The sequence below is a fragment of the Sebastes fasciatus genome, chromosome 8, assembly GCF_043250625.1.
Source record: "Sebastes fasciatus isolate fSebFas1 chromosome 8, fSebFas1.pri, whole genome shotgun sequence".
NCBI classification, from domain to species: Eukaryota; Metazoa; Chordata; class Actinopteri; order Perciformes; family Sebastidae; genus Sebastes; species Sebastes fasciatus.
Genome location: NC_133802.1, coordinates 3018121 through 3045713, shown reverse-complemented (window position 1 = coordinate 3045713; position 27593 = coordinate 3018121). Strand labels below are relative to the sequence as shown.

The following is a 27593-nucleotide window of genomic DNA, read 5'->3' as shown; positions in this document are numbered from 1 at the left end:
TGACAGCTGTGATTGACAGCTGCTCTAGTGAAGTAGTCACGCAACCGGAGGCTCGGTAATTGTACGAGAGAGGAGTTGTAACTTTAACTTTCCATAACTGTAACGAGTCTGTGTAATAAAACGTGTCAATTTGATTATAAATGTAGAGATATTATGGTTAATTGTTGTGTCTTTCTAGCCAAACAGCTACCGTGGTGCTAACGTAGCAGCTAGCTAGCTCACGCTAGCTGGCTCACGCAAGCGGTGGCCGCGCTCGGCTCTTGATTGGCTCGGGCAGGTGTGTGGGCGGGACCTCGATACAGTATTTCCAGCCCCCCTGATCACTACTGCGCAGACTCTGGCTCCAAATGATTTCAAAATCTCAAGATGGCAGAATATTTTGGCTTCACTTTTGTACAGTGGGAGGAAGTGGAGACGCGTCGTCCATTTATATACACAGTCTACAGTGTCTAGTGGTGCCCTCTTGTCCAAAATCTCAATAAGACCAGTGAGTGAAAAGTTATCACAACTGATAGGAACAGTGGCAAAAAGCTCTGAAAATAACTCACTTTATTACTAGAATTCTATTTCAAGGACATTTCTTTGATTTGTCTCAGACATTTACAATAAACACTTGTGAGTTGACAAAGGGCCAGGTGTTCAGTTGCCCCCGGGGGCCGAAGCCACCAGCGGGATAAGATCAGAGATAGAGGAAAACACTGAGAGAAAGTTCTTAAAAGTTGTTTTCATCTCGGCTTCAGCTGGTTTCCATGGTTTGTCGCCGGCCGAGACTCGTACTGTATGACTGTTTCTCTGTGGCTCGCTCTTTACTTCCTGTGCTGAAATACCACAGGGGAACAATACTGCAGTGCTTGCCATCTTGATCAGACCGACCTGCTCTCCTGTTGATGATAGTATCACTCAGACTCCCCGTTTCAGGAAGGCTTTTACTTCATCATACTGTTGGGGAGGGCTGGACTTTCCACATATTCTTTCATTAATGTCTTTGCAGTGAAGAGTTTAGTCATAAAGGAACCATTTGTAATGCCCCGCATTGTGATGAGTTCAGTGTAACGTCGCTGTGATGATGCAGATTCACTTTTCCATTTTCATTTTGCCAGTGTAGTATTACAGACTTTCCACTATTGGAAACCACCTCTGCCCCCCCCTTTGTTTAAAGAGGAGACCTCGTCTGTCACTGAAAGTCATTTGACCAGCTGAGAACAGTGAGTCAGTTTTGTCGATAAGCCGACAGGAAAACAACAGCCCATGTGGAGGAATAAGATAGCACTGCCAACATTTCCAGGAGTGCTCTGAATCAACTGTTTTCCAGATACATTGTTTTGCATTTTATTCTTCAGGCACAAAACATTGCAGATGGATAGTATAGGAGACAAAATATGTTGTCAGCTCCACATGCTTATGATCTTTTAAATGTTACTTAGTGCTTGTGTAGTTATGAGTGAGTGCTTTTAGAGTGCTTTAAAAGGTAGAAAGGACATTATTCCAGGTGTAGGCAAATAGTTGATGTTTAACATATCAGAACTACACTACTCTTTTATTGAGCTGTGTGAATCCAATCTCAGCGTTGATCAGGTTAATAGTGCCACACCTACCATTGTTTCTCTTCTCCGATAACTGGCTTTGAATATTAAAATCACGCTCATCTCACTTCAACGAGCAATTCTGTCGCTATCCTTAGCTGATCAGAGTAGGCTGGAAAAGAGGAACAATGTGATTGGCCAGTAACTAATATTTACAGTTTAACTTCACTTTGCCGACAGGTTGACACGTATGTACAGTAAACAGACAAGTTTGTCACAGAAAGAGGTACTTTGCCTAAAAATTGTATCTATCGTGTGATATTTCTCCCCATCACGGGTGTGTCATTACTTGCGATTTTCAAAATGTGTGAATTCAGCAAACTTTCAAACTGAGTTCACGAGTAATGCATTTTATTTGGGGCTGCATCTAATGATTATTTTCATTGTCGATAAATATGTTGATTCATTTCTCGATTAATAAAGAAGTTGTTCGGTCTATAAAATGTCAACAAATGTCGACCAGTGTTTCCTAAAGCCCAAGATGATGTCTTCAAATGTCTTGTTTTGTCTACAACTCAAATTTATTCAGTTTACTGTCATAGAGGAGTAAAGAAACCAGAAAATATTAATTTGAAGCTGGAATTAGAGAATTTTGACTTTTTTTCTCTTAAGAAATGTCTCACTGATTAATCAATTATCAAAATAGTTGGCGATTAATTTAATAGTTGACAACTAATCGATTAATCGTTGCAGCTCTACAATTTATAATTATTTTTATTATCAATAGTCAATAGTAAAATGAGATACGGAAAATCTGAGCAAAGTATCATCATACAGTTGCTTTCAATAATAAGATCGTGAACACATTTTCCTGTGACGAACGGGAACCGAACTTAACACCTAACTGAACCACATCTGTAATGTGCTGTCCCTTTGAAAGTGTGAGTGGAAAAAAAAGAGCATACAAAACATTAGACATTGTTCAAAATATGCAAATATGACTTTTGAGTGAGAAGCATTAGTTAAATGTTAAACAGACTTTATTTCTGCTAGTACACTGTTTAATCCAAATTGAAAAGGGGATTATTCCATTATTTTAATCTTTTTGCTCCCTGATAAATTTTGCACAGAAGTCAGGCAATATTGCAAAGAGTGCTGTGTTAAAGAGTCCAAATGATACATTTTTGAGCGACTACTCTGTATGCTTAGTCTGTTTCGGGCGAGTCCGGTGTCCAGTGTGTATTAATTAATTTCTGCTTTCCAGAAAGTTTGATTTCCATGTTAAAAAAAAAAAAGATTGGCTGTGTCTGTGAAAAAAACAAAGTAGTTATTTATTAACCATTAATGCCTGTAGACACTTTTACTCTGTGTTTGACAAGTACTGTTTACTCCATGTAAATACAAAACCCCACAAACTATTCTATTAGTTTTTTTTTGCATGATTAAAGAACTACCCTGGAAGCTTTTGACCATTTGTCATATCACCACTAGTGTTTAATCATTTATTCAGCTTCTGCTGGGTTACATATATGCCAGTGTTGAAAAACAAAATGCATGCACGTGCGCAGTGATTTCCTAAGTTAGTCATTTAGCCAATTCTACTAAGCTGACTGCCTTTTTGCTACACAGAGAAGTGAAGCATCCAGCGATGGGGGGTGTGCGAGTTTTGCACCTCATGTAAATACCCCGGATCATCAGCTGGGCTAAAAATATCTGCAACATTACCAAAATCCACACCCCGGGCTTGTCTGTGACCAATATAGCCCTAGCAGAGGCTTTCATGCTGCGCTCCGGCTACTAAGTATATCACCTTTTTGTCAGCGGGCCTAGACGGGCGCGCTTTAAATAGCCAACCAGGGCTATATTGAACTTGAGACATTAGATAGAGTGGTGGCTGGATGCACACTGGGCCCATTTCCCCCCCCCCCAAACCAGCCCAAGGCCTAGCCTGCAGCTCCCTGCAGGCTTCTGTCTCTCCCTCAGTACATCCAGCGTGTTGTCTTCTTTCCTGTCGACGTCTCGTCAGATAAAACCAGGCCATTTGAAATCTCGTTCTCTTTGTCTTGTCTCTGTCTCTCTCTCTTTCCCTCTCACTGCCCAAGGCCAGATGCAGGGAAATGGGGCGCCTGGTGGTTGTCAAAGGGAATCCTATTCTTGGAAAGCCCTGAGTCACTCATGCTCCTGCAGTCATGATCTGATCTGAGGAGGGGAGGGAGGGAGGCATGTTGTTCAGTCTGTGTTAAAGACTTCTCCAAATTGACAGTGACTCAAATCTACAGTACTACACAGAGAAATCTTTTCACCCTAATAGGGGTGTTGCCATGCAAGTTTACCTCTGTGGATCTGTACAGTGCTATTGTAATGCTGTGGCAAATTATTTAGTATTTTTATAGCAGGTGATTAGCATAACCTAATTATAAATATAGATACTATATTATTATTATTATTATTATTATTATTATTATTATTATTATTATGTTTTTCCATTGTAAACAGTAGGGATGCACCAATCCGGCTTTTTCAGTCCCAATACGATGCCTGGTCTTTGGGTATTGGCCGATACTGAGTCCGGGTCCAGTGTTTCATTAACAAGCTGTATGGCTCACTGTGTGAAAGTGACTGGCATCATTCTTTTAGTGAGGCAACATCAGGCTGGACTTAAACATTGCTTTCCTAACTCTGTCAAACAAAATGTAGCAAAAAAATACATAGATATAAATGCAGTGAACTGTTTATTTATTATTAAAATAATAAATCGTACATCAGCAACTTGGTAAAAAAAATCTTAAAAATCAACAGGAATTACGATTCAAGTGTAAACATTTTTAATGCAGCATAGAGACATACGTACACGTACAAACAAGACGTATACACATATACATATATAAACAAATATTTATATAATAATATAAATTATTATATTATGCAAAACAAACTAACAAAAACATAGTCTTCACGGTAAATTGCAAAATAGTAATTTTATTGCTTTAGTGCTTCAAATTTGTATTATTGGGTGATCAAAACAGCAGAATTAAAATGGAAAAAAAAATAATAATAATAAAAGTAACTAGCAGCCAGCTTCACTCAGGTACACTCTGGAACTGCACTGTTGCCATAACTTGAAAAATTTGACTGTAGACCCACGCAGTGATTATTTAATCTTTTCTAGTTTACTAAAATCTGGAGCTGACCCGAATGCTTCGAAGTTTTGAAGCTTTGACCGTTGCCATGGTATTCAATCTTAAAATCACTATTTGAATGCTTTGTTAAGTATGTAATAGTAATGTAGAAATTCCAAATTAGCCCATGAAATAAGGAATAATCCCCCACCATTATTCATATTCAACATGAATTATTATTAGTTATTCTCAGACGGATATCTCAGTTTGTTGTGTGTAGAGGTGTACAGTAGTGTAGTAGTGACACTGTGTCGGGCACTGAAACGGGGGATGGAGACAGACAAACAAACATGTTAGTTTGCCGCGCCATAATTGTTCCACAAAGATTCTAATACTTTTGAATATTTCTCACCGAAAAATGGTATTCGGGACAGTCCTATTAAAATCTCTCTGATCCAAGCCTCATGGGACGGAGGAGAGGATGACTTCCAACGAAGTAATGTCAGTCGTCTAGCCAATAGGGTCAAGAAGGCCACATGGTCTGCTTTAATTTTTGGCAAGACTACTGTATCAGGTATTACCCAAAAGAGCGCTGTTAATGCAACTGGATCAAAGGGCACCTGAAGTACCCCGGATAATGTTTCAAAAATAGTGGACCAATAGCTATGGAGAGATGGGCAAGACCAAAACCTATATGGATCAGTGAGGCAGAATCTTGTCGCCTGTCGCAAATCGGGTTAATATCCGGATAAATTTGAAAAGGTCTAAGTTTTGTCCAGTGAGTGTGGTGTATGATTTTACATCGGATTAAACCATGTTTGGTACATATAGATGAAGAGTGAACCCGGAGAAGAATATCATCCAATAAATCATCGTTTATTTCTTCGCCTACTGTATATCTCGCTCCCATGATGTTTTGACAGCTAACAATGAGGAACTCCAGAGAGAAAAAAATTCTCCCTTATCCACAGACGCATTTGGTCTTTTAAGCACGCCTGGCGGGTTCAGATATGTATTTCATATTAAACTAACCATTCCCAAAAAGTGAGTGTAGCAATAATGTTTTAACTGCCTGAAAATGAATACTGTGCCAGTGCAATCCTGCACCCCTCAGGGTTATTTGTACACTTTAAAATATCCTTTGAATTGGCACCCTACAGCCATACGAGGGTTATAACAGGACAATCAACACATGGCAGGCAGATTACAATCATTTTATTAAATCAACACTTTCTTTCATTGGACAAAATGAATGTGTATTTTTACCACGTACCCACATATACGGTAATTGAGAATACATCAATAGCACTGGTTGTAAGCTTTATATTTACTGCAGTTGGTTAATATGACATTTCAACATTTGCAAGCAAATGAGCAGTCCAGTACTCTTTATCACTCGTTCCCAATAACCGGGGCCTGTTCCTACAAGCATTTCTTGGTGAGCGATGGCCTAAAAAGTTAATCATTAAGCGCAGCAACACACACTGAAAGAGAAAGAGCAAATACATTTTGTCCTGCGCTCAGACAACGCAGACACCCAGATCACATAATAATAGTTTCACTGAAAATTTCAAAAAGGCTTCCAAGAAATCTATCAGGAGCCTTGCAGCCAGGGTTGCACAAGTGACATTTTGGGAATGTGAGTTTTATAATTGAAAATAAAATGTCTTGTTTGATCTGCCTTCTACGAAAAGGACAGAGCTGGAATCAGAGCCCCAAATCAAACTGTGCTTCACTGAGGACGTATTTCACCAAAATTACTTCTACTTTCATTCAGCAATAGTTATGTCTAGGGATGAACATTTGCTTTCTCATGCTGTGATCGTGCCAAGTGTAAAGAGGCTTTACAATTCCGACATTCATAGGAGAAGCTGGCCTTGCTTTGATATCGGGTCACAGTTCTTTAAGGTCACTTAAGAGAGAACATGTTTTGGTTTGACCTGTTGTTGTAGCCTCAGCAGCAGTTCAGCTTCAAGGAAAATAGGTTGGTAACCACTGGCCTAACTTTTCATCATTAGGTCACAATTTCAGTTTGTCTTTGGGGGGGCGGCAGTAGCTCAGTCCATAGGGACTTGGCTTGGGAACCAGAGGGGCACTGCCGAGGTGCCCTTGAGCAAGGCACCAAACACCCAACTGCTCGGGATGCCTGTCAGGGGCAGCCACCTCGCTCTGACATCGCTCCATTAAAGCATGTATATACAGTAGGTCCTGTTTGTGCATGTGTGTGTATTCCGGGCCTGTGTGTACCATGTACTATGTAAATATAACAGAGTGAAAAAATTTAATTTCCCCTCTGGGATTAATAAAGTGCCTTTCTTCTTCTTCTTTAAAATGAGCATTACAGTCTCACAGGCTGTAGACTCTTAGGTTTGTTAGTAGTCGATCATCACGTGTGTAGTTACCAACACTAAGTAGCTGTGATTAAAAAAATAATGAATAACCTTTATTATCCACATTTAACGAAAGTCAAATGTGAAAGAATGGAGTCAAACGGTACCTGCCCTTTCAGGCAGTTGCAAAATCCAGAGGTCATTGTAAGGTTGTTAGACAATTACACTGCAGTCTAATATTGCCCTGCTTTTGTTCTCTGCATTCATTTTTCTATCTCATCTGCAAGCTGCAAAATGAATAGCCTAATGGCATACTGCTGAATTAGCTGGATTGGGGGATTTAGCTTGGCGAGGGCTAACTATGATCCGGTGTAACTACGCCATGCACGATTAGGTGTAATCTCCAGGCACGGGCGACGCAGCTGTTGCATTTAGCCTCCGACAAGATAGCAGGGACCTCGTAGCTGGCCCGGCCTGGCCTGTGTTACAGCCAGAGAAAGCTCTGTTAGCTTTACGACCACAGAGTGGGCTTTGGAGAGAAGCCATCGGACAGCCGCTTCCCTCTTAGGGTATGAAGGGGGAGAGATGGTGAGGCTGAGGGAGGAGAGCAGAGGCTGGTTGGATCAGTGTGCCAGCCGCCTGTCACATTCATCTGAGGTGGGAAAGGAGGGAATGCAGGGCACGACTGATAGCACTGACGGGTGCTGGTATCAGGCCTGCTCACGCTCGTCCAAATCCCAGATTAAAAGGCCCCCGCCCCCCTCGCTCTCCCTCCTACACTCTCTCTCTCTCGCTTCAACTCTCTTACAAAGCACCCCCCCCCCCCCTTCCACTTCTCTGTCGTTTCCCTCACTGTCTCTGTCTCACTCTATCTCACCCAGTAACACTGGTAACCAGTAACACCCCCCCCCCCCCGTTTTTGGGCTCTATATCTCCCTCGCTCCCTCCCGCCCTCTCTTGTGTAACAGTGCCCAGTGCTGGATTACTAAACTCTGAGGCTGCTGAAGCAAGAGGCCGTGGCAGGCTTCGACCACAATGGTGAGGTAGGGCAGAAACGATCCCATTCAACTTCAGCGTATTTTCCTCACACTTCCTTTAACTCCTCATCTTCCCGTGCCTTTAATTCTGCTGTAGTTTGCTTTAATTTGATGCACAGAATCCAGTTCAGAAGGATAACAAGTGAATTTGGGGGAGCATGTGAAGACCTGACATTTGCAGAAGTGTGTGTGTGCATATGTTCAGTATTTTGTACACGTGCATTGATGTGTGTGTGTGTGTGTGTGTGTTGCTGTAAAGGTGGGCGTTTCAGGATGTTTGGTTACAAAGGGGCTAGGAGTACGCTCTAGTTGTTGAGAAGGCTCAAAGAGACACTCAGGGGAAGCTGCCCCCCCCGCCCCCCACTGCCTTCAGCTGTCTGTAGACCTGTCAAGGTGAACAGTTGTGCACTAGTTGCTGCCGTTGTGTGTTTTGAAGCATCGGCCCAGTGTTTGCGCCCAGTTACAGCCCGTCTCCATTGTTTTGAAACTTTGACGAGCGACAGCAGCGCTGCGATGACGGATTAAATATGGATTAGTGACATAAGGCATTTTTGCCCCACTGTTATTATTTTTCCTTATGAATCTGTGTAGGATTAAAATCAATACCACGAGTAATCTGTCCACCAGCTGACACCCATGACTTGTCAATGGCTCCTCAGTACAGTAACCTCAATGTGGCCAGTTTGAGTTATTGTAAAAAAAAAAAAAAAGGGCTGTGACAAGTGGAAAAAATACAGTCAAATAAAAGATCAGAAATACCTGATTTTACAGAAATAACTGTATAATAAATAGCGTCCGTAGCACAGCGTATTGAAAACTGCACATGCTTGTGGTATGCTGATTAGACACCATATTAGCATGTTGCAAATATATTGGTGTCAGCGTAAACGTCAGTTGATAAGCAACAAGACACCGAAACAGTGATGCTATTGCATAGTTCATCCATGCGAGACCACTGGAAAGTTTATTTTCAACTGTATTATATTATTTGTTACAATTCTCAAAAAAACTAATTTAAGGGATCCTTATCAAATATGTTTGTTTGTGTTATGTGTTAATGTACAAACTGCAAATACATCATTATTAGTTTCACACGGGACACTAACAGTTGGGGCGGGGGGAAAAAAATCTATCCAGCGTAGTATCGCAATATTTTGCGTGGCAATATTGTATCGATACACGGATGTCAAGTATCGATCTTTTATTATATGAACTATTAACCTCTTAACAATCCGACGGCATCTTTTCTGTCTTTCAGAGGCTGTAGCGCGCTCAGTCTTAAAGCTAGATTGAAGATACTACAGTAGTATCATATGAAAGTAGATAACCATAACCATGTCATGTCAGCTTGATGGGGAGAACGCTAAATAATGCTCCAAATTTACGCTAAATTTGGGCGAGGAAAAACTGGCATGGCCAAAGGGGTCCCTTAACCTCTCACCTCAAGATATGTGAATGAAAACTCTGAGATGAACAGAGTGAAAACTCTTATTAGATAAAAACAGATGTTAACAAACTGCATAATTTGCAGTTGAAAAAAGGCGATAAATCACAATATATCTGCATAAACTCAGCATATCACAAAATGTTAAAAAATCCCAATAAGATCGTATCGTGACTTAAGTATTGTGATACTATTGTATCGCGGGTCCTCTGGTGATTCCCACCCCTAACTAACAGCAGACTCCTGGGTGAAAGTCCTGTGTTTGTTTGGCTTCTGTTGCTAAATGAAAAGAGGGTTTTGTCGAAAAACATGCTTGTATTCCTCAAACGTACCAAACTCAAGGTATCATATTGGATATGATAAGATATCTGAAAATATAAACAATAATAAAACACAACAAACAGTATGGCAAAATACATGATAAACCTTTGTAAAACAGGAAACAAATTATGAACTCTATATAAGCAATTGCCATACATTCTTCAGAATGGACTTTTTTTACAGTCTGGAGATGTAATTGCATTTCAATAAGAATATATCTCATATGTATTCACTTTGAGTGTTGTGGATAATACATTTAACACTTTCTTTCTGTCCCGTTGAGTCATTTCCTGTCTGCAGCTCGACGGCCCGGCCTCCCTGCCAGACTTCCAGAGATATTTCTAATGTCACAGGGAGGGCCTTGTCCAATTAAGTTGTAGGACTAATCCCCTTGTAATCGGTTCGTATTTATTATTTGTAAAGTTCCTCCTATAATCTGCTCCCTGGGCTCGTGGAATGAGAGAAAGCGCAGCAGATCGGTTTTGCCCCCCCAGTGAGGATAAGAGGGTCAGGTGCAGTCTGGGTCAGATGTCTGGTCTGGAGGTTTGTTGTGGTCTGTCTGTCGCGAGCTGGTTCAGTCTAGTCAAGACTCTCCGTTCATGCAGGCTGGACTGATCTGTCTGGGCGTTTTTATTCAACATTTTATAGTCCTGTGGTTAAGTTTTCGACAATAGAGGAACGTCGATGACCACAATGGAGAGGTGTAATGTACGGCGGCGGTGGTCTAAATTCCAATACAGTATATATCATGTATCAGTTCCTCCTGTACAAACCGTATCACACAATTAGCATCATTACTGACTCTCCTGCAGCATCTGTCTCTCCTTTCACTCCTCTCGTATTTCCTCTCATGTCATAGTCAAAACAGGTCAGGCAGCTTTGTGATTGACAAGCAGTCATTATCACTTTGATTCATCTGTTGAATGCAAAATGGTGCTTCATCTCCAAAAACCTACATGTCTTGACATTTACATTTAGCTCCCAAAAGGCAATTTCAAGCCTTTTCAATTTAGTTTTAGTAAATGTCACTCACAGTTCATTTGATCTGAATTGTTAAGTTGTTCTGACAAACAGAAACTCCACTGTCGACAATAAGAATGTCAGGCTGAGATATACTTGTTGCAAAGTGATTATATTCATGCTTTTGTGCTTATATAAAATTAATAGATTTAAATTAATAGAAAGCATCGTGTGAGATTCAGACCTTTGCACCAGCAGTGACCACAACAGTATTCTGGTTTGTATTCGGCAGTCTGAAGTGACACAAGATCTGCTGAGCCGACACATGAGTCTTATTTTTATCTTACTGTCATGGGTTTGTGTCATACAGTGTGCAAAAACAGAAGCGCCTAAATGCTCGGCCACTGTTGAAGCTTTCAGATATTATCTCCTCAGCACGAGCTTCATGAAGGCGCTCTTGTGTCACAATCGGCCCGCTCTCTATTAATCAATAATAAGCCTTTGTAATGTGTCGGGGGTGGTGGTGAAAGGCTATGATTTAGGATGTGAAATGCATGATTTCCATGACTCACTTGGTCTATAAGTCACTCTCAAAAAGTCTGTTTTCACATTCTTATTGAATCCTCGACATTTACAAGCATTTTTCTTTCCAAAGAAAAACTCAAGAGCTGCAACTAAAGGTAATTTTGGTATTTGAATAATCTTCCTAATTTTTCAACTCATCTAACATTTATTTTATTTTATTTTAATTACTCTGAGAACAAATAATAGATAAATACATGAAGTGTAAGAACAACATTTTAAAATCTATTCAGGTAAATGCCAGGAGGTAAATGCCAGGAGGCAAAATTGAAGCCAATGCGGAAGTGTCTTAAACTTGCAATCTTTCTAATTGCCAGCAGGGGGCGACTCCTCTGGTTGCAAAAAAAGAAGTCTGATTGTATAGAAGTCTATGAGAAAATGAGCCTACTTCTCTCTTGATTTATTACCTCAGTAAACATTGTAAACATGAGTTTATGGTCTCAATCGCTAGTTTCAAGTCTTCCTCAATACAGCATGATGTTTATTTAGTAATTTATGGTCACATTTAGTGTAAAATAGATGATAAAGCAGGGGATGCTACCTTGTGATTGACAGGTCACTACCACGGCGTTGTCCGTGTTTTCGTCTTAGAACTTCAACCCTTTCGAAAGTTAATTGTGACATTTTGGTCGCCTAAAAATGTCTTATTCTGTGTTCGGTTGTACTCAGCTCCACCCTCTCGTGTCACTTCCGTTTGAAAAACCAAGATGGCAACGGCCAAAATGCCAAACTCGAGGCTTCAAAACCGTAGTTCACAAACCAATGGGTGACGTCACGGTGACTACGTCCACTTCTTATATACAGTCTATGGTAAATGCTTGTAAATTGCAGAAACTCTATGTGCAGGTAGGAAGGAGAGAGCGCAGGAATTTCCTCAAAGTAGTAATCAACAGCTTTTCATTATATACCTAAATGTCTGGGTTCTAACTGCCTACTGTATGATGCATTTATATTGTACAGTAGTGTTTCAACCCATATGTCTTAGGAAAAAAAATTCACTTTTTTCTTATATATTAGTATTTTTGATGTTTATGGAAGCAACAACATTGTTTTATTTTAAGTAAGAAGGTGTCTGTTGAAATATTATTCTTGTCCAAAAGCCTGTCTTGAAAAAATTTGATAAAGGTAGAAGTAGAAAATATCATGTTGGGATCTGATGATACAACAGTGTAAGATGATATGGAGCAGCCAGATTTGTGTCTGTGGTCAAACTTCGTCATCACTGATCTCCAAGTAGCAAAAATACTCACCAGCTATACCAGCTGGTGTAGATGGAGAGAGTTGTCTTTAAAATATGTGTGATGCTTCTGTGAAAAGCCTTTTTATTTGATTTCTTTACATTGTTGTCTGGTTATTATATTTGAAATGCTCTCACACTTGTCGTGTAAAATGGTTGGACTGCTGTTTGGCAGGGGTCAGTTGTTTAATTAACTATCGACAAAAAACACCCTCACACATTTCATATAGTGCTTAGGACTACAATTAACAATCAGTTTCATTTTCAGTTAATCTAGCTAACATTCTTTTTATTAATCAATTGATTGTTGAGTCTATAAAATAGGATCATAAGGGCCCAAAGTGATCGATTATGTACAATTATAATGCAGGAAACTGTCAGATTTGAGGAACTGAAACCAGCAAATGTTAGTTTTACTCAATAAATGACTGAAACAGTTAATTATCAACATCAGTGATTCATTTTAGAATAGATTTATAAATTACTGGAACTGTTTAATTGCTCCAATTTCTCCACTAGCCACTGCAGTAATAAATGGTTGCCCTATATCTATATCTATATCTATATCGATATAGATATATATATCTATATCGATATAGATATAGATATATATATCTATATCTATATCGATATATATATACACATTTTCTCAACCTTGGCCCTGGATGGCTGATGGTGCGTTGGATTAGCCACCAATGGCACACAGTAGTTAGGGAGGTTTAACCCAATGATCCTGCTTAAACATGGGCTTTAAATCCACACAGCTGACATGCAGCCATTCACTGGGACATTGCTGTTGTACCTACTCACTGCTTCTTCCAGATTAATGTAGTCCTTCACTCATTAAAGACAGTTTTGACTCAACACGCAGCATGCTAGTGCTAGCACCAGTGTGTAGATGTGCTGCTGGGTTTATGTCTAGCGACTGTTTGTGAATATGGTTTGGTTCGGATAAGTGGCAGCGTCAAACACTCCAGTAAGAGCACACAACCCAGATAATCGGTCGACATACCTGAGAAGTGGATGGGATAAATATTTGCCTGCAGTGTTTTGCAACAGAGGAAGTAACGTAATCATTAGCTTTGGCTCAGCAGTACTGTAAACCTGAGTGTTCTTCTCCTTCAGACCAGGACAGGACATACAGTTTGTATGTGTTCGCTGATTGATCAAGAAACAAATGTGTGCTTTAATTCAAAGAATGAAGTACACTTTGAACTAATGCATCACCAGAATCATGGTTACAGATTATGTTAAAAAAAGAAATGTCTGTAAATAAATCATAAGAATAAACCACAATAAGAATAAGAGAATAAATATAATGGGATATAACTTTCAGCAGTTACTATTGCTTCCAGTTTAGCCCTAGATCTGCTGAAAGTTGTCTTATTCTTACAGCTCACTTTTGTGTCTTAGTGTGTCAGTTAGACTACTACCATTCAACATATAGTAGTTCACGCTAAAGCCTTATTCCATTCATTTTACTCTAAAGTGCCAATAAAAACAACAGACACCAGCATGCAACTGATGTGACCTAAGATCATGTCATGATTTTTTGTCAGGCAGGATCACGATCCGCGTTCTTATCACCATTTTTTTTTCATGCTGGTTTTAGTGACGATTTTGCAAGTTACTGAATATTACAACCAAACTAATTTTCACATTTAAAAAAAAAAAATACAGCCCTACAGCTAATACAACATAAGGAAAAAGAATATCATTAAGGCCAAACACATTTTAATCAAGTGCGCAGTTCTGCAAAGTATGAACATTCATCAAGAATTTTTACTTGGTTTAGACTTTTGCATAAATCCCATCCTAAAATGAACATTGGTTTCAAAAGGCAAACAACAACACTCAAGTAAAGTGCACTCTTGCTACATAACATTAAAGGAACTGAATTTGGAATTGTAAATCAGGTAGCTTATTAGACACAGATCCACAGGTGGAATGTAGACAGCCGTAATAATTACTACTGTCGACTCTCGTCAGATAGAAGGGTCGACACATCACTGACGGAGCCTCTAAATCAGGGGAACAGTGACTCTCAGTGATTCGGCTGTTTGTACACCAGCCGTTATGCACATAAATACAGAGTCCTCCCCCTTTGCTCTTACCAGAGTCTTTGCTTCGGTCCAGGTGGTGGATTGTGTTGCCTGCTAGCTGCACCGCAACGTCGGCTATCAGCGGTTGAAGCCAGTTCTCCGTTATCAATATGAATGTGAACAACCTCAAATTGAACCTGAAAGTCTGCACTCGTGTTTCCATTCACCTATTTGAATGCGCAAGTATCACATTAGAAAAGCTGTATGGAGATGGCAAACTTAGATAAAACTTCCTCAATTGTGAAAAAACGTTTTTATTTGGCTTGAGGTGTTTTTTTGCCAGAACAATTAGAACTATCCCAACTGAAACAAATTCCTGAAGATCTTTCTCCATGTATTTCTTGTAGATAGTAAGAAAGCCAAGACAACATGTTTTGTTTCTGGCTCGCAACCTCTACTTCTTCTACTCTGTTTACTGGTGGATTACAGCCATGTAAGCCTATAGTAGGAACTTATAACCAATAGTTGAGGTTATTCGCCCCAAACTAGATTGATGGAAACGTGCCAAATTCACCTTTCTTTTTTTGCAACATTTCAAAAGTTTGAAGGGACATTTTCGTTTTGAATTCAATGGACTGGAGTCCAAAGCCAAAAAAATATAGAAAGTGTCACCGTCCAAATACATTTGGTCATATTTATTGTGTACAGTATTTTATGTTGTAATAACTGTTATCAATTTATATAATGTTTCCATCTGCACTGAAACAAAGCCAGTTTTAGACTGCACAAATGAAACATGACACATTTCATCCGTCATGACCGCTGCATATGAAATATGTCAAAACACTCCTACAGGTCTGTGCATAAATAGCACTCTGAAAGGTAGAGCTGAGTGGTTAAAGCTAAAACACTGCAGGCTCATGTAGTCAGTTAGACTGCAAAACTGCCTTGTCTGACTGAAATGGATTCTTGTGTCTGACACTTATATGTACAAGATTTGTAAAACTGGCATAAGATCAAATAAATGTTTTTATTAGGGCTGTCAGAGATAACGCTAATTTATTTTAACGCCACTAATTTCTTTAACGCTTTAACGCAACTTGGGATTTTTTAGGTTGTAGTGGGCTCGTCAATTAACGCTCCAAACTTGCGCTAAATTTTGGTGAGGAAAAACTGTCATGGCCGTTTTCAAAGGGGTCCCTTGACCTCTGATCTCAAGATATGTGAATGAAAATGGGTTCTATGAGTACCCACGAGTCTCCCCTTTACAGACATGCCCACTACCTCTGTGGCTCAGAGGGTAGAGGTGGATGGTTCGATCCCCGGCTGCTCCGGGTCACATGTCGATGTGTCCTTGAGCAAGACGCTTAACCCCAAATTGCTCCCAAAGGCATAGCCATCGGTGTGTGAATGAGTATTTAGATTAGATCCTGATGGGCAAAAGTTGTCACCTTAGCAGCCTCTGCCATCAGTGTATGAATATGTGTGTGTGTGAATGGGTGAATGTAGTGTAAAGTGCTTTGAGTGGTCGGAAGACTAGAAAAACGCTGTATAAATGCAAGTCCATTTACCACTTTATGATAATCACATGCAGTTTGGGGCAAGTCATAGTCAAGTCAGCACACTGACACACTGACAGCTGTTGTTGCCTGTTGGGCTGCAGTTTGCCATGTTATGATTTGAGCATATTTGTTATGCTAAATGCAGTACCTGTGAGGGTTTCTGGACAATATCTGTCATTGTTTTTTGTTGTTAATTGATTTCCAATAATAAATATTAGGGCTGTCAGTCGATTAAAATATTCAATCACGATTAATCACAAATGAATCGCACATTTTTTTTCATGGCAGTGGGCAAATACGCTTGCTTTATGCAAATGTATGTATTATTTCATTATATGTATTATTATTATTGTTATCGTGTTGACTTTGACAGCCCAAATAAATATATACATACATTTGCATAAAGCAAGCATATTTGCCCACTGAAATACTTGATAAGTCTCTGTTAAAATGTGCGATTAATTGCGATTAACTATGGAAAATCATGCGATTAATCGAGATTAAATATTTGAATCAATTGACAGCCGTAGTTTTTATGCGTGATTTTGGTGTTTAACAGGCCACTCTTTTGTCCCTTGCCTTTCGCTGCTGTTTAGGTGGTTCCACCCCAACATCACCGGAATCGAGGCAGAGCAGCTCCTGTTGACCCGGGGCGTCCACGGCAGTTTCCTGGCCCGGCCAAGCAAGAGCAACCCGGGGGATTTTACCCTCTCTGTCAGGTAAGGCCTCACCTACACTCCCTTCCTTTTCATATAGTTGTTGTTGTTCACCCTCGGCCTCACTATTTATTAGTCTTACTATTCTCACCGGTTCAAAGTTCACCCCCGAGAACAAACAAAGCTCTGGTGCTGTCGTTTTGAGGGGCTGGACGGGTGATTAGAGGCAAGTGGATCTCTCTGGAAAATAATCATTGTGGCATTTATAGTTTAGGCCCTTTGCTAGTGTTCCAAATATCCACTGTGATTTAAAGTGAGTCCAACTGAGTAAGCCTGAATGCCTGGATGACCAAAAACAATTCTCAGCAAGTGATGTAACATTTTGTCTGCCGGTAAATAGATGGTGTTTGAACAGAAGTTGTTTTGTGTGAGTGTTTCTAGGGACATGTTGAATAACAGACTTGTACTGTGCGATTATGACACAAAATTGGCCAGAAAAATGATGATTTGGGCAGCAGGGTGGCGCTGAGGTGAGTCGGACAAGCACAGCCGAGTGTAATACACTGTGAAACCTGTCATTCTTGCCCTAAAACGTATTTCTCTTCATCTCTTTAACTGCGAGCCCTGGTGTGTTGCAGAGAATGTGAAATTTCTGGTAAGTAGGAGGACTCGGCACTACATGCTGTGGTGATTACAGAGAGCAGGAAACCAACTGAGATAGAAGAAGAGACAGTTTGAAGAGTGGCTCTTCCTTGGCAACGGAAGCTTTTAAGAGATACATCAGTCGGGCCAAGCGCCTGGAAGAAAGCCCAAACGCATTTGTTACTGTGAGACTGTAGCTGTGGCTGGCATGGCGGCATGGGCAGGGTGAGGCTGTGTGTGTGTGTGAAAGAAATAGAGACAGAAAGAGGAAAAGGAAACAGTGAAGTTAGGCAGGCAGCTGCTAGCTTTTAAATAATCTTAAAGAGTGAGGGACCTGTTAAGGCTTTGACCTTCACTGCCTGTGGTTTGTCTGCATGTGTGTGTGCGGTGCAGAGTGTCGTAAATCACACACACCACAGGAAGGTCGGTGGGGTGAGTTGTAGCCACAGTTTGTGATCTTGACAGACGCACACACACACACACACACACACACACACACACACACAGGTCAAGTAGCCAGTGTGCAGAACCTCACCACCTGCTAGAGAAAGTTGGTCACATTGAAATAAGAGGAAGGAGGAGGAAAGCCGACTTCATATTAAAGAAAGCCTATGTAAGAAATAACTCAATCGCAACACAATTTTCCTCTTTACAAATGAAAAGTTGAATTCATAAGAAATAAAATGTACTGGTGCTCGGTTCAGTACACTCAGGGGTTTGGCCGATACAGCCTGACTTGGTCTGGTATGACCAGTAGCTCATGGTGGCTAATGTCAGCTAAAGTTAGCAAGATAGATATTGGTGTTAAAATGACAGCACTGAGTCAGTTTACCAACTTTAGGACTATTCTGTGCTACTGTAGCATTTACCCATATCCTATTATTGTCACTTTTGCTGGCTGCTGTTCAGCAAAATAGGCTCGCTTAAACATTTTTCAGGTTTCAGCTCTTTTTTTTTCTTTTGTTTTTTACCCCCATTGTGATTTGTACCTTTTTTGTAATTAGTACAATTTAGATTTGGAACTGAATGTTAGATTACGAAATTACATCCATTTACAGGGAACATTTTATAGCTATTGTTGTGGTTATAATTTGCAAAAAGTATAGGAGAAAAACATCAGGTTATTTTTTTCAAAAACTGCCTTTTTATTTTATCAAAATGTTATTATTTGAACCGAAGAGATGTAGACATACCATCAGCAATACAGCGCTGAATAAAGGTAATCAAACATTACACTATATATAAAGGACTGGTCAGTAAGATTTAACAATAATATGACAGACGACAAAAAGCAGATATATTAAGTCACTCAAAGTCCCTATAATGGATGCAGATGAATATACGTGCATAAACATACATCTAGACATACATACGTATGTATGTATATACATAACATCTACACACAGCTCATTCACATCTTATGCAAAAGAAAAACATATATATATATATATATATATATATATATATACACATATACATAAAAAATATGCATACTGACTTATAATACATACTAACATATTGCACATACTAGGGCTGACCCGAATAATTTGAAGCTTCGAAGCTTCGACTGTCATGGATATTGACCTCTAAATCAGTATTCGAATGCGTCTCTTTTTAAAATACATATATACTGTTAGTATGTATTAATAAAGTATAAATCCCAAAATAGCCCATGAAATAAGGAATAATCCCAAAACATTATTCATATTCAACATTAATTATTTTTAGTAATTCTCAGACAGATATCGCTCGTGTGCGCGTGCGCGTGCGCGTGCGTGCGTGTGTGTGTGTGTGTGTGTGTGTGTGCGCCGCAAAGCTTTGAATACCTTCAAATATGACTCACGGAAGCTTTGAAACCCAAAAAATGGTATTCAGGACAGCCCTAGCACGTACATACATATCTGCTAAAGGAACAAAGTGATAACCACTCATGTAAGTGATATTGATATAAGCGGTGTTGCTTCAACCCTTATAAATTTAGCCAGTTTTATAACACCGAAAGATGTCTACAACAATCGGTAAAGAAACAGATTATAAAGCCCAAACAGTCAACAAAGAACTGAAAATATATCACAGAAACAGGACGGAGGGATATGCATGAATAAATAAAATAAACTTAAATTGAGAAATAAAGAAATAGATGTATAAAAACACAGAAGAAAAAAAGGAAGGTGGCTCTCTTAAGTCAAGAGGCCTTTTCAGATCCTCCACTGTTTGGGCCCAAAGACTTATAGTTTCTATGCCCCTCCTTTTAAACAAAACCCTGAAACCTCGAAACTTGAAAGTGACCGAGGGGCAACATGGAATAGCAGTGAATGCTTTATTATACATGCATGTCCTGCCACAATATCCTGTTTCTCAGGAAATTCAGTCAACTATTGGGGCAAAACTCACCTAAACCCGCAACTATTTGTGACTTTAGTTTGTAGAAACCGACACGTTTTACAGCTCGAGTACACCTCCATCAGTGCAAAATGAAAAGTGTAAAAACCGTGTTCTAAAAATATAGGTCATAAGATTCTGTAATATTTTGAATCAAATGTTAACATGCTTTTGTGGCTTTTTACTGGTTGTACTGTGCCAAATAAAGTCCGTAAAATGTAGAAAATATTGGAATATACAGAAGATAATTACTTAATTATCCTGTATCTACAGAAGCTATTCTTAGCTAGCACATAATGCTACCTAACTCAATCTCCATTTCGCACGCACGCACGCACGCACGCACGCACGCACGCACGCACGCACGCACGCACGCACGCACACGCAGTGTCTTATCAGAGCAGAGGAGAGGCTAATTAGCCAGTCATTAGCCAGGTTTCATCTTACCAGGGCCATTATGAGCGTTGATAGTCACTGTGGATGTTCAGATTATAATGGACGCTGAGGGAGTCTGTGTTCCCTCCCTCTCTCCGTCTTATCTTCCTCTCTCTGCCTCTCCTCTTCTTATCTCCCCCACCTCTCCTCTTCTCCGGATCCACGAGGTGAACAGAAGAAGGAGGGGATGGACAGAGCTGCTGCTGAAAAGCGTCTGAAGGCTGAGACGCTAATGAGAGCTTTTGGAGGGTTTTGAAAATGTAATCAATTCAGAGTTTCATAAAGCTCAAAGAGGGAGAAAAAGGAAAGTTTGACGCCGAAAAAGTTTGGCCATAATTTATATCCAAGTCCAACTCCGTAAGGAGAGCAATTCTGGTCAAGTTTTCTCATTTGTCATGCTCTTTATTCACTCTAAAGACCCCGAGGAGGAATTTTAAGGGCAATCTTAAGAGAGAATTTTTCAGGGCAAGTTACTACAGAGAGCAAATGGATTTTTTCTTATAGCCTCTGTATTATATAATGCCAGCCTGGGTTTACTTAGATATGTTTCCACTGCAGCCAGGCTATTTATATAAGTTGACACAGTCGAGTAGAAAAAAACATTTAACCATCATTATTGTGAATGTCAGACTGAATGTTAACTGTATTTAAACTTTAAATTTTTCTACAAGTCTTTATTTCTAACATGTTTCAACTGTTTCTTAGGGCGTTTTCATATTAGGTACGATTGATTCGTACAGTGCCCATGTACGATTGCCCCCCATCTTTACTCCCCCATCACTCAGCTTTCACATTAGTAAAGTTGTTCCATACCCGAGTACACTTGTGTCATCATCCACATGTATTTGTTTATGTTGAGATCATTGTTCTAGTGACGGAGAATCGTTAAAACTCTTCATTCAAACTTGAAAGAAACAAAGTAAAACTCTCCAAAACTGTCTTGGTTAGTCTTTCCAACAATCAACAACTCTGGTTTGGCTGAAATAAACCCCTTATTTCATAGAGTTTGATATGAAAATCTCATTCTTTGAAGGCTGACCATTAAATTAGCTAAATAAAATAACAAACCCAACCTCAATATCTACTATTTTTCATATTTTAAGGAACCTCTTGCCTGCCCTCCTGCTTCATCACCCATGGCCGTGCAGTTCAGAGGATGAGATTGGTGCATGCTCCGTGCATATACAGATTTCAGAGGAAAAATTCTGCCCTTTCAAAACTACTTGCTGACTGGTAACGTTCCTCACGTTAACCAGCAGTCTACTTCCTTGTTTTGGTATAGGTGGCTTTCACACCTGATGCGAACCGTACCCGAGTACACATGAACTGTACTCGAGACCACCTTTTCAAGTGGACTCGAGTTCGGATTGACGAAACGTGCCCGAGTACGGTACGGAGCGCCCACACTAATCAAACAAACAAGACTTTAGGATCAAGTGTACTCGGATCTTGACCCAGGTCCCTGATGTGAAAGACTCCTTGTGTTGAATGTGAATGTTGCATTCTGACATCTAACCTCCCACATGGTGACACGGGCCGGTTTAACACCCCTCAGCTAAGTGGCGTTTGATCTGCAGGTCAACGAGGACAAAGACACAACAACCATGGCTATATAACGTGCAAATGTTTATGTCAGCGTTTTTGCATGTACCATAAACAATACACAACACCTGAACGGTTGAACTACCGAATAAACATATCCATTTCAGCTGTACTTATCAACACTGCTAACTGTTACAGTAGCTAGTATTAAGCATGCTAGCCACTTTTAGCATACAAGCTACAACAAATATCTCTATTATCATATATAAATACGGAAACTCTTTCTCAGTTTATTCCCTCTTGAAATATTGACTGTAGTTGTTACTTACATAACTTGTCTTTAAAGGAACAGTGGAATTTCCCTTGAATTTCCCTCGGGATCAATAAAGTTACTATCTATCTATCTATCTATCTAGGATCTGGCGGTATCTAGCGGTGAGGTTGAGATTGGAACCAACTGAAGCCTCTCTCGTATGCCAAGCGTGTTGGAGAGCTACGGTGGCTGACGCAAAAACGTGAATGGCCCTCTCTAGAGCCAAGAGTAACGTAGGGGATTTGGAGCAGAGCCAATGTTTAGAGCTTGTGTGTTCTATGTGACATCCAACTGTCACATAGCTTTTTTGATAATACCGTTTGAAGAATAGATAAAAGGTCAACAGTGGTATTGATATAAGTATATGAAGGCCATTCCCATTATGTCTCATAAGTTGTTGCAGCAATGTTTGGGTTGATATCATTTAATAAACAGATTTGGCGCAACATTTTTGACCACGCAAAAATTGATAAAATAGGGATGCACCGATACCGATACAAGTATCGGGTATCGGGTCCGATACTGTGCTCATCTACTCGTACTCACAAAACGGCTCCGATACAACGGCACCAATAACACTTTATAGCAGCGCGACATTAACTTCTTGACACTATCTTTCGGGTCCTCACGCTCCTACTCCCAGAATGTGCGGGCGAGACAGGCCGACGGTGCGGCCGACTCCCCAGCCAACCGTGTGTCGCTCATACCCTCCAGCTGGCTGTTAACGAGGGTCTTTTGGCACAGAGAAGTACTCGTATCGGTACTCGGTATTGGCGAGTACCCAAATGTAAGTACTTGTACTCGGTCTGAAAAAAGTGGTATCGGTGAATCCCTAATAAAAATTATCAAAAACCCCTCCAAATACCACATTAAGACACCAAGACCTTGAAGAAAACACCATAGAAAAAGGCCATGCTGTGATTTGGTATCAAAAACTTTTGACATTGGATGGCGAGCACTTCTGTTCTTAGAAACTGCTCAGAAACCCCCTTACTGTCAAGATACCTCGGAAAGCCATCCATCCTCTGAATGATTAAAAGATTTGCTGCTTGTCTGAATTTGCAGACACCTCTTGACTCTAATTGGCCAACCTTCATAAATGAGCTGAGGAAATAGAGGAATGATGCTTTGGATGTATGCCTGGTTTTTCAGGGCAAGCTCTTGAGACACAGAACACACTTACCTGACATAACATCTGACATTTTATATCAGATTTGAAAATGCCTCCTTTAGGATTTACGTAAAAAAAACAAAAAAAAACAGCGTAGTAGGGGAATTGAAATACAGGCAAAAACTTTCTCACCCTCAATCAAGTGGACTGGATATGGTAAAAGGGATTTCTCAGTGGTTTCATGCTGTATTGAGTGAAAGATATTGCGTGGAATAGCTTCAGGGCAATGCAAGCAATAATTTATATATTCTGGCCGTGTGTACGTGCATAAGAATGTGCAGTTCCCAATTGTCTGTGTGTGTGTGTGTGTAATAGTTAGTTTAGTCATACAGATCCAAAAAATGTTGATTACTAAAAGTCACTATTTTGCTGGCTTCAATGTTCTGGCTAGAATGTGGCGAAGTTTTTTAGCACGTAATCCTGCACACAAATGTGATCTGTTAAGCTGCAACAGAACGACAATACTGTGTTCATATAGAGACTATGTGACATTGTGTACGTTCTGCTCAGTCAGCCCTATTAACCAGTTAGGATACTCAAGTACGAATTTATCTTGCTTGTATCTACTGCATTTGTTTTCCATACACCATTGTATCATCAAATAATAAATACATAGCAAAAACTGACTTGAATTCCACTGCATATTCTTAGGACATCCTGTATGTATACTCTGATTTCTTCAGGTTTTTTGCTGAAAGCTAGTCTTAATTACAGTTTGATTTGTATACTTAAAGGGACTGTTTGTAAGAATCAGAAATGTCTTGTTAACAGCGACACACTGTGGCCGTTAAGTCAACTAAAGTCAGCGTCCTGTTGCTCACACTTGTGCTCGCTCTACATAGACATGAAGGAGCGTCGCTCAAAACAGTGAGGCGACACACGTCAGCTAAAACCACAATATCACTCTATATTTCATTTGCTTGGCAGTAATGTTAGCTGACCAGACGAAGGTCTCTCCATGAATCAATACTGATCCTAGTGTTGGCTTTTCCTGCCTCAGCCTCCCGACCGCGGCCGGAGGGAACAGGGGAGACACCGGAGGTTTGTTCGGAGACGATAACGTTTCTCTCTGCGGAGCCCCGTCACTTCACAAGACACGGGAAACCTCTGTTGGTCTGGAGGAGCTGCAGCAGTTATTTCTGCACAAACGTCCACTGTACATTCACTAGATATTCTCAGAGCTAAACTAACTCTTCTGCAGTGTGGAGTGTGCGCGCATGCACGTGAGAGTGGAGCGAAAGAGCGCGGAGTGTGAGTGAAGGCAAGCAGAGAGGCAGAGTACAGCAGAGACTCCGATCCTGGAGACCAAAGCTACGGTCTCCCCCGCGTCCTCTGACCGCGGCCAACACTGTTTAACAGACGGGCTTCACTAGATACAACTTTCTATTTTTTGCACTTGCATAAAAAATTTTTTTGGACACATCCTGATTTAATGTGATTACCATATGTACCCAAGCAGTATAGCTGAGATTAACCGATACCTTGTTGTTATCATTGAATCCAACTAATTGAGTTAAAAGTTATTCCAGACATTCTTTTGCAGCTAAAATACTCATACAGGATGTTGCTGGGAACATACATAATGATTTGAAAATACAGAAGTCCAGTCAGTACGGAGGAACAACCTTGTACTTCTCATAGATGTACATTACAACAATTTGATGCTACATCCTCAACTGTGAAAGGTCTGAGGATCCAAACATTGTCGATAAAGTGAGAACGAAAGTGATAGACAGTGTGAGGGATTCTTTGTTTGTTTTTCAAAGTCAGGAGTTTTTGATCCCACACACCTGTCAGTAAGGCTTTATGGTGTGCAAGAACTTTGTCATAATTGTTTTGCTTGCGTCCTCAGCCAGTAAATCTCCTACATGAATTAGATTTCTGAAGGTCTTTGATGGTTGAATTATGTGTCAGAGATGGGATTAATTGGCATCTAAATGAAGGGAAAATCTGTTTTGTTTTAATTAAATTAAACAATAAAAAGGGTTTGCAGTTTCTTAGCAGAACTGTGCTTAAATCGGACCAGAAAAACAACTTTCAAAAGACCCAAAACACGCTTTGTGATGCTGTAAAGGATTTATGAATGCATGAATTAATGCACATTGGTAGGATTTAAACAAACACTATGATAACCACAAGAGGCTCTGTATCCTAGTTTACTCTTCATAATTTGCCATGGCGCGGAGGAATACGATTGTGGCATCAAGGACTGTTTGTGTGACAGTGTGTAAGAATGATACATAAAGCAGCTGTTAACTTGTGTGTGCTGAATTAGTTATTTTTTTCTCTTCCAGTGCAGCTGTTTGTGGGTTTTAGTTTACTATCATGGCGAATTGCGATTCCTTTATTTTGATTCACTGTGATCAACCTGCGATTGGTTGATAGGAGTGCTGTACCAAATACCTTTTTTTGATTTTCAAAGCTTCGGTGAAAAATATTCAGCAGTGTGGCCTAAAGGTTAGAGCAGCGAGCTTGAGACCAGAAGGTCGCCGGTTCAATCCCCCGGACTGGCAGGATAAATCTGGGTGGGGAAAGTGAAAAGCAGCACTCGTCCCTCCCATACTTCCACCACAGAGGCAAGGCACTTAACCCCAACCGCACCAATGGAGTTGCTTCAAAGCATTCATGTCAGCCCTAGTTGATAAGAACAGCCTTATACCTCTGTACCGGCGACAGTCGTGACTGTGAACATGAAATCTCAGGAACGCACGGAGAAAAATGTCTTTAAATTTGGCACAAACATCCACTTGGACTTAAGGATGAACTGATTTAGATTTTGGTGGACAGGGGTCAAGGTCATTGTGACCTCACAAAACATATTTTTGTCCATAACTCAAGAATTCATATGCTGATCATGATAATTTCACACAAATGTCTTAATAGGATAAAATGATGAAGTGATGATGTGATGTGAAGTGATTTTGGACAGACGTGGATGTAAACTTGACTGGTTGGCGGAGGCATACAACCGTTAGGCGGTAATTCTAGTTAAGGCTAAATAAATATTGAGATAGATTTTTTTAAGCAACATTGCTCTACTCCACCAGTTTTCTGTATTGAGCTGGAATTTATCCACTGCTATGCAAACATAGGCCATGGGTCTGGATGGATCTGTTGTTTGTTACAGAAAATAGAGTTCTTCATTTTGGACGGTATGGAACCACTACTGAGACAAAATAACTATCCACAAATAACCTTGTGTGATAATTCATTAACTAATGTAAATGTAAATCAGATTTTATTGTCACATATTGTATTGTACACAGCACAGCACACAGTAGGGATGTCACGATACCAGAAATCTAGTAGTCGATACCAATACCAGTGAATTTCCACGATTCTCGATACCCAATTCGATACCATGGTACAAAAAAAACAACGACAATAAATCCCATGTAATTCAACACCTACTCTTTTATTAAAAACTTTTGAACATTACAAAAAACCGCGGCATGTAGCCTTTAAGTAATAAATAAAAATAATTGAGCCATTTCGTTCATTTTGGCGTATCAGCGGCATGTTATCAATCGATAGTCAGATGACGGACTCTACATACTGACCATGAATGCATCTGGTCCGTCAGCTCAGAGTAGCAGGTGTCACACACGGGATGAGAGAGTTGACAGACCGAGAAATGGCAGAGGATTTGTTGTCGAAGTGAAAAGCAAACGCACCTATTTGGCAATATTTCCTGTTTAATCCCAATGCTTTAAGGGAACCATAACGTTAATGAGGTAATGGCCGCGAGGCGGATGGAGCCGTCACAGCCGGTGTGCACGGGGCAGCGGCGCCAGGTAGACCCCCGCAGCGGAGCCTCGCAGCAAAAGCTCTACCGGAGAGGCCAGACACACCGCCACCCGACGCTAAAGATCATGTACATGTTGACCGTCATCTTTCTTGTAAAATGTCTGGTGTAATCGGTAACACCGGTGTTGTCTCAAGTTTATTAACCGGTGGGGAAATTTTCCTGCAGTGTGCAGCTACTATACAGCGCCCGGGGAGCAGTTTTAGGGGTCTGATGCCTTGCTCAAGGGCACATCAGCAGTGCCCAGGAGCAGAACTGACTCCAGCTACTAGTCCACAGTCTGTACTTGGTCCATGCGGGGACTTGAACCGACGACCCTCCGGTCCAAGTCCCCTTGGACTGAGCTACTGCCGCCACCAAATAATATAAATTAACTGTACTTGAAAATAAGCAGACAAACAATCAGTCACATTGTCTTTATTTCAGCAGATCTGTACATGCCTCCAGTCTGTCGATGTTGATAGAAAATCAAAGTAGTACTTTCTGCTGG

General features: G+C 40.3%; 1 protein-coding gene across 2 annotated transcripts in view; it reads left to right on the top strand.

Moving 5' to 3' along the window:
* Positions 1-27593, top strand: part of ptpn11b (protein tyrosine phosphatase non-receptor type 11b) — a 63676-nt gene that overhangs the window by 4045 nt on the left and 32038 nt on the right. The window contains exons 1-2 of one of the 2 annotated variants that reach the window (XM_074642843.1): positions 7908-8015; positions 16754-16876. In XM_074642843.1, the coding sequence (XP_074498944.1) occupies positions 8008-8015; positions 16754-16876 (131 nt within the window). In that variant the 5' untranslated portion in view covers positions 7908-8007. Of the gene's footprint in view, positions 1-7907; positions 8016-16753; positions 16877-27593 lie in introns of those variants that run through there. The other variant, XM_074642841.1, reaches the window with a different exon arrangement.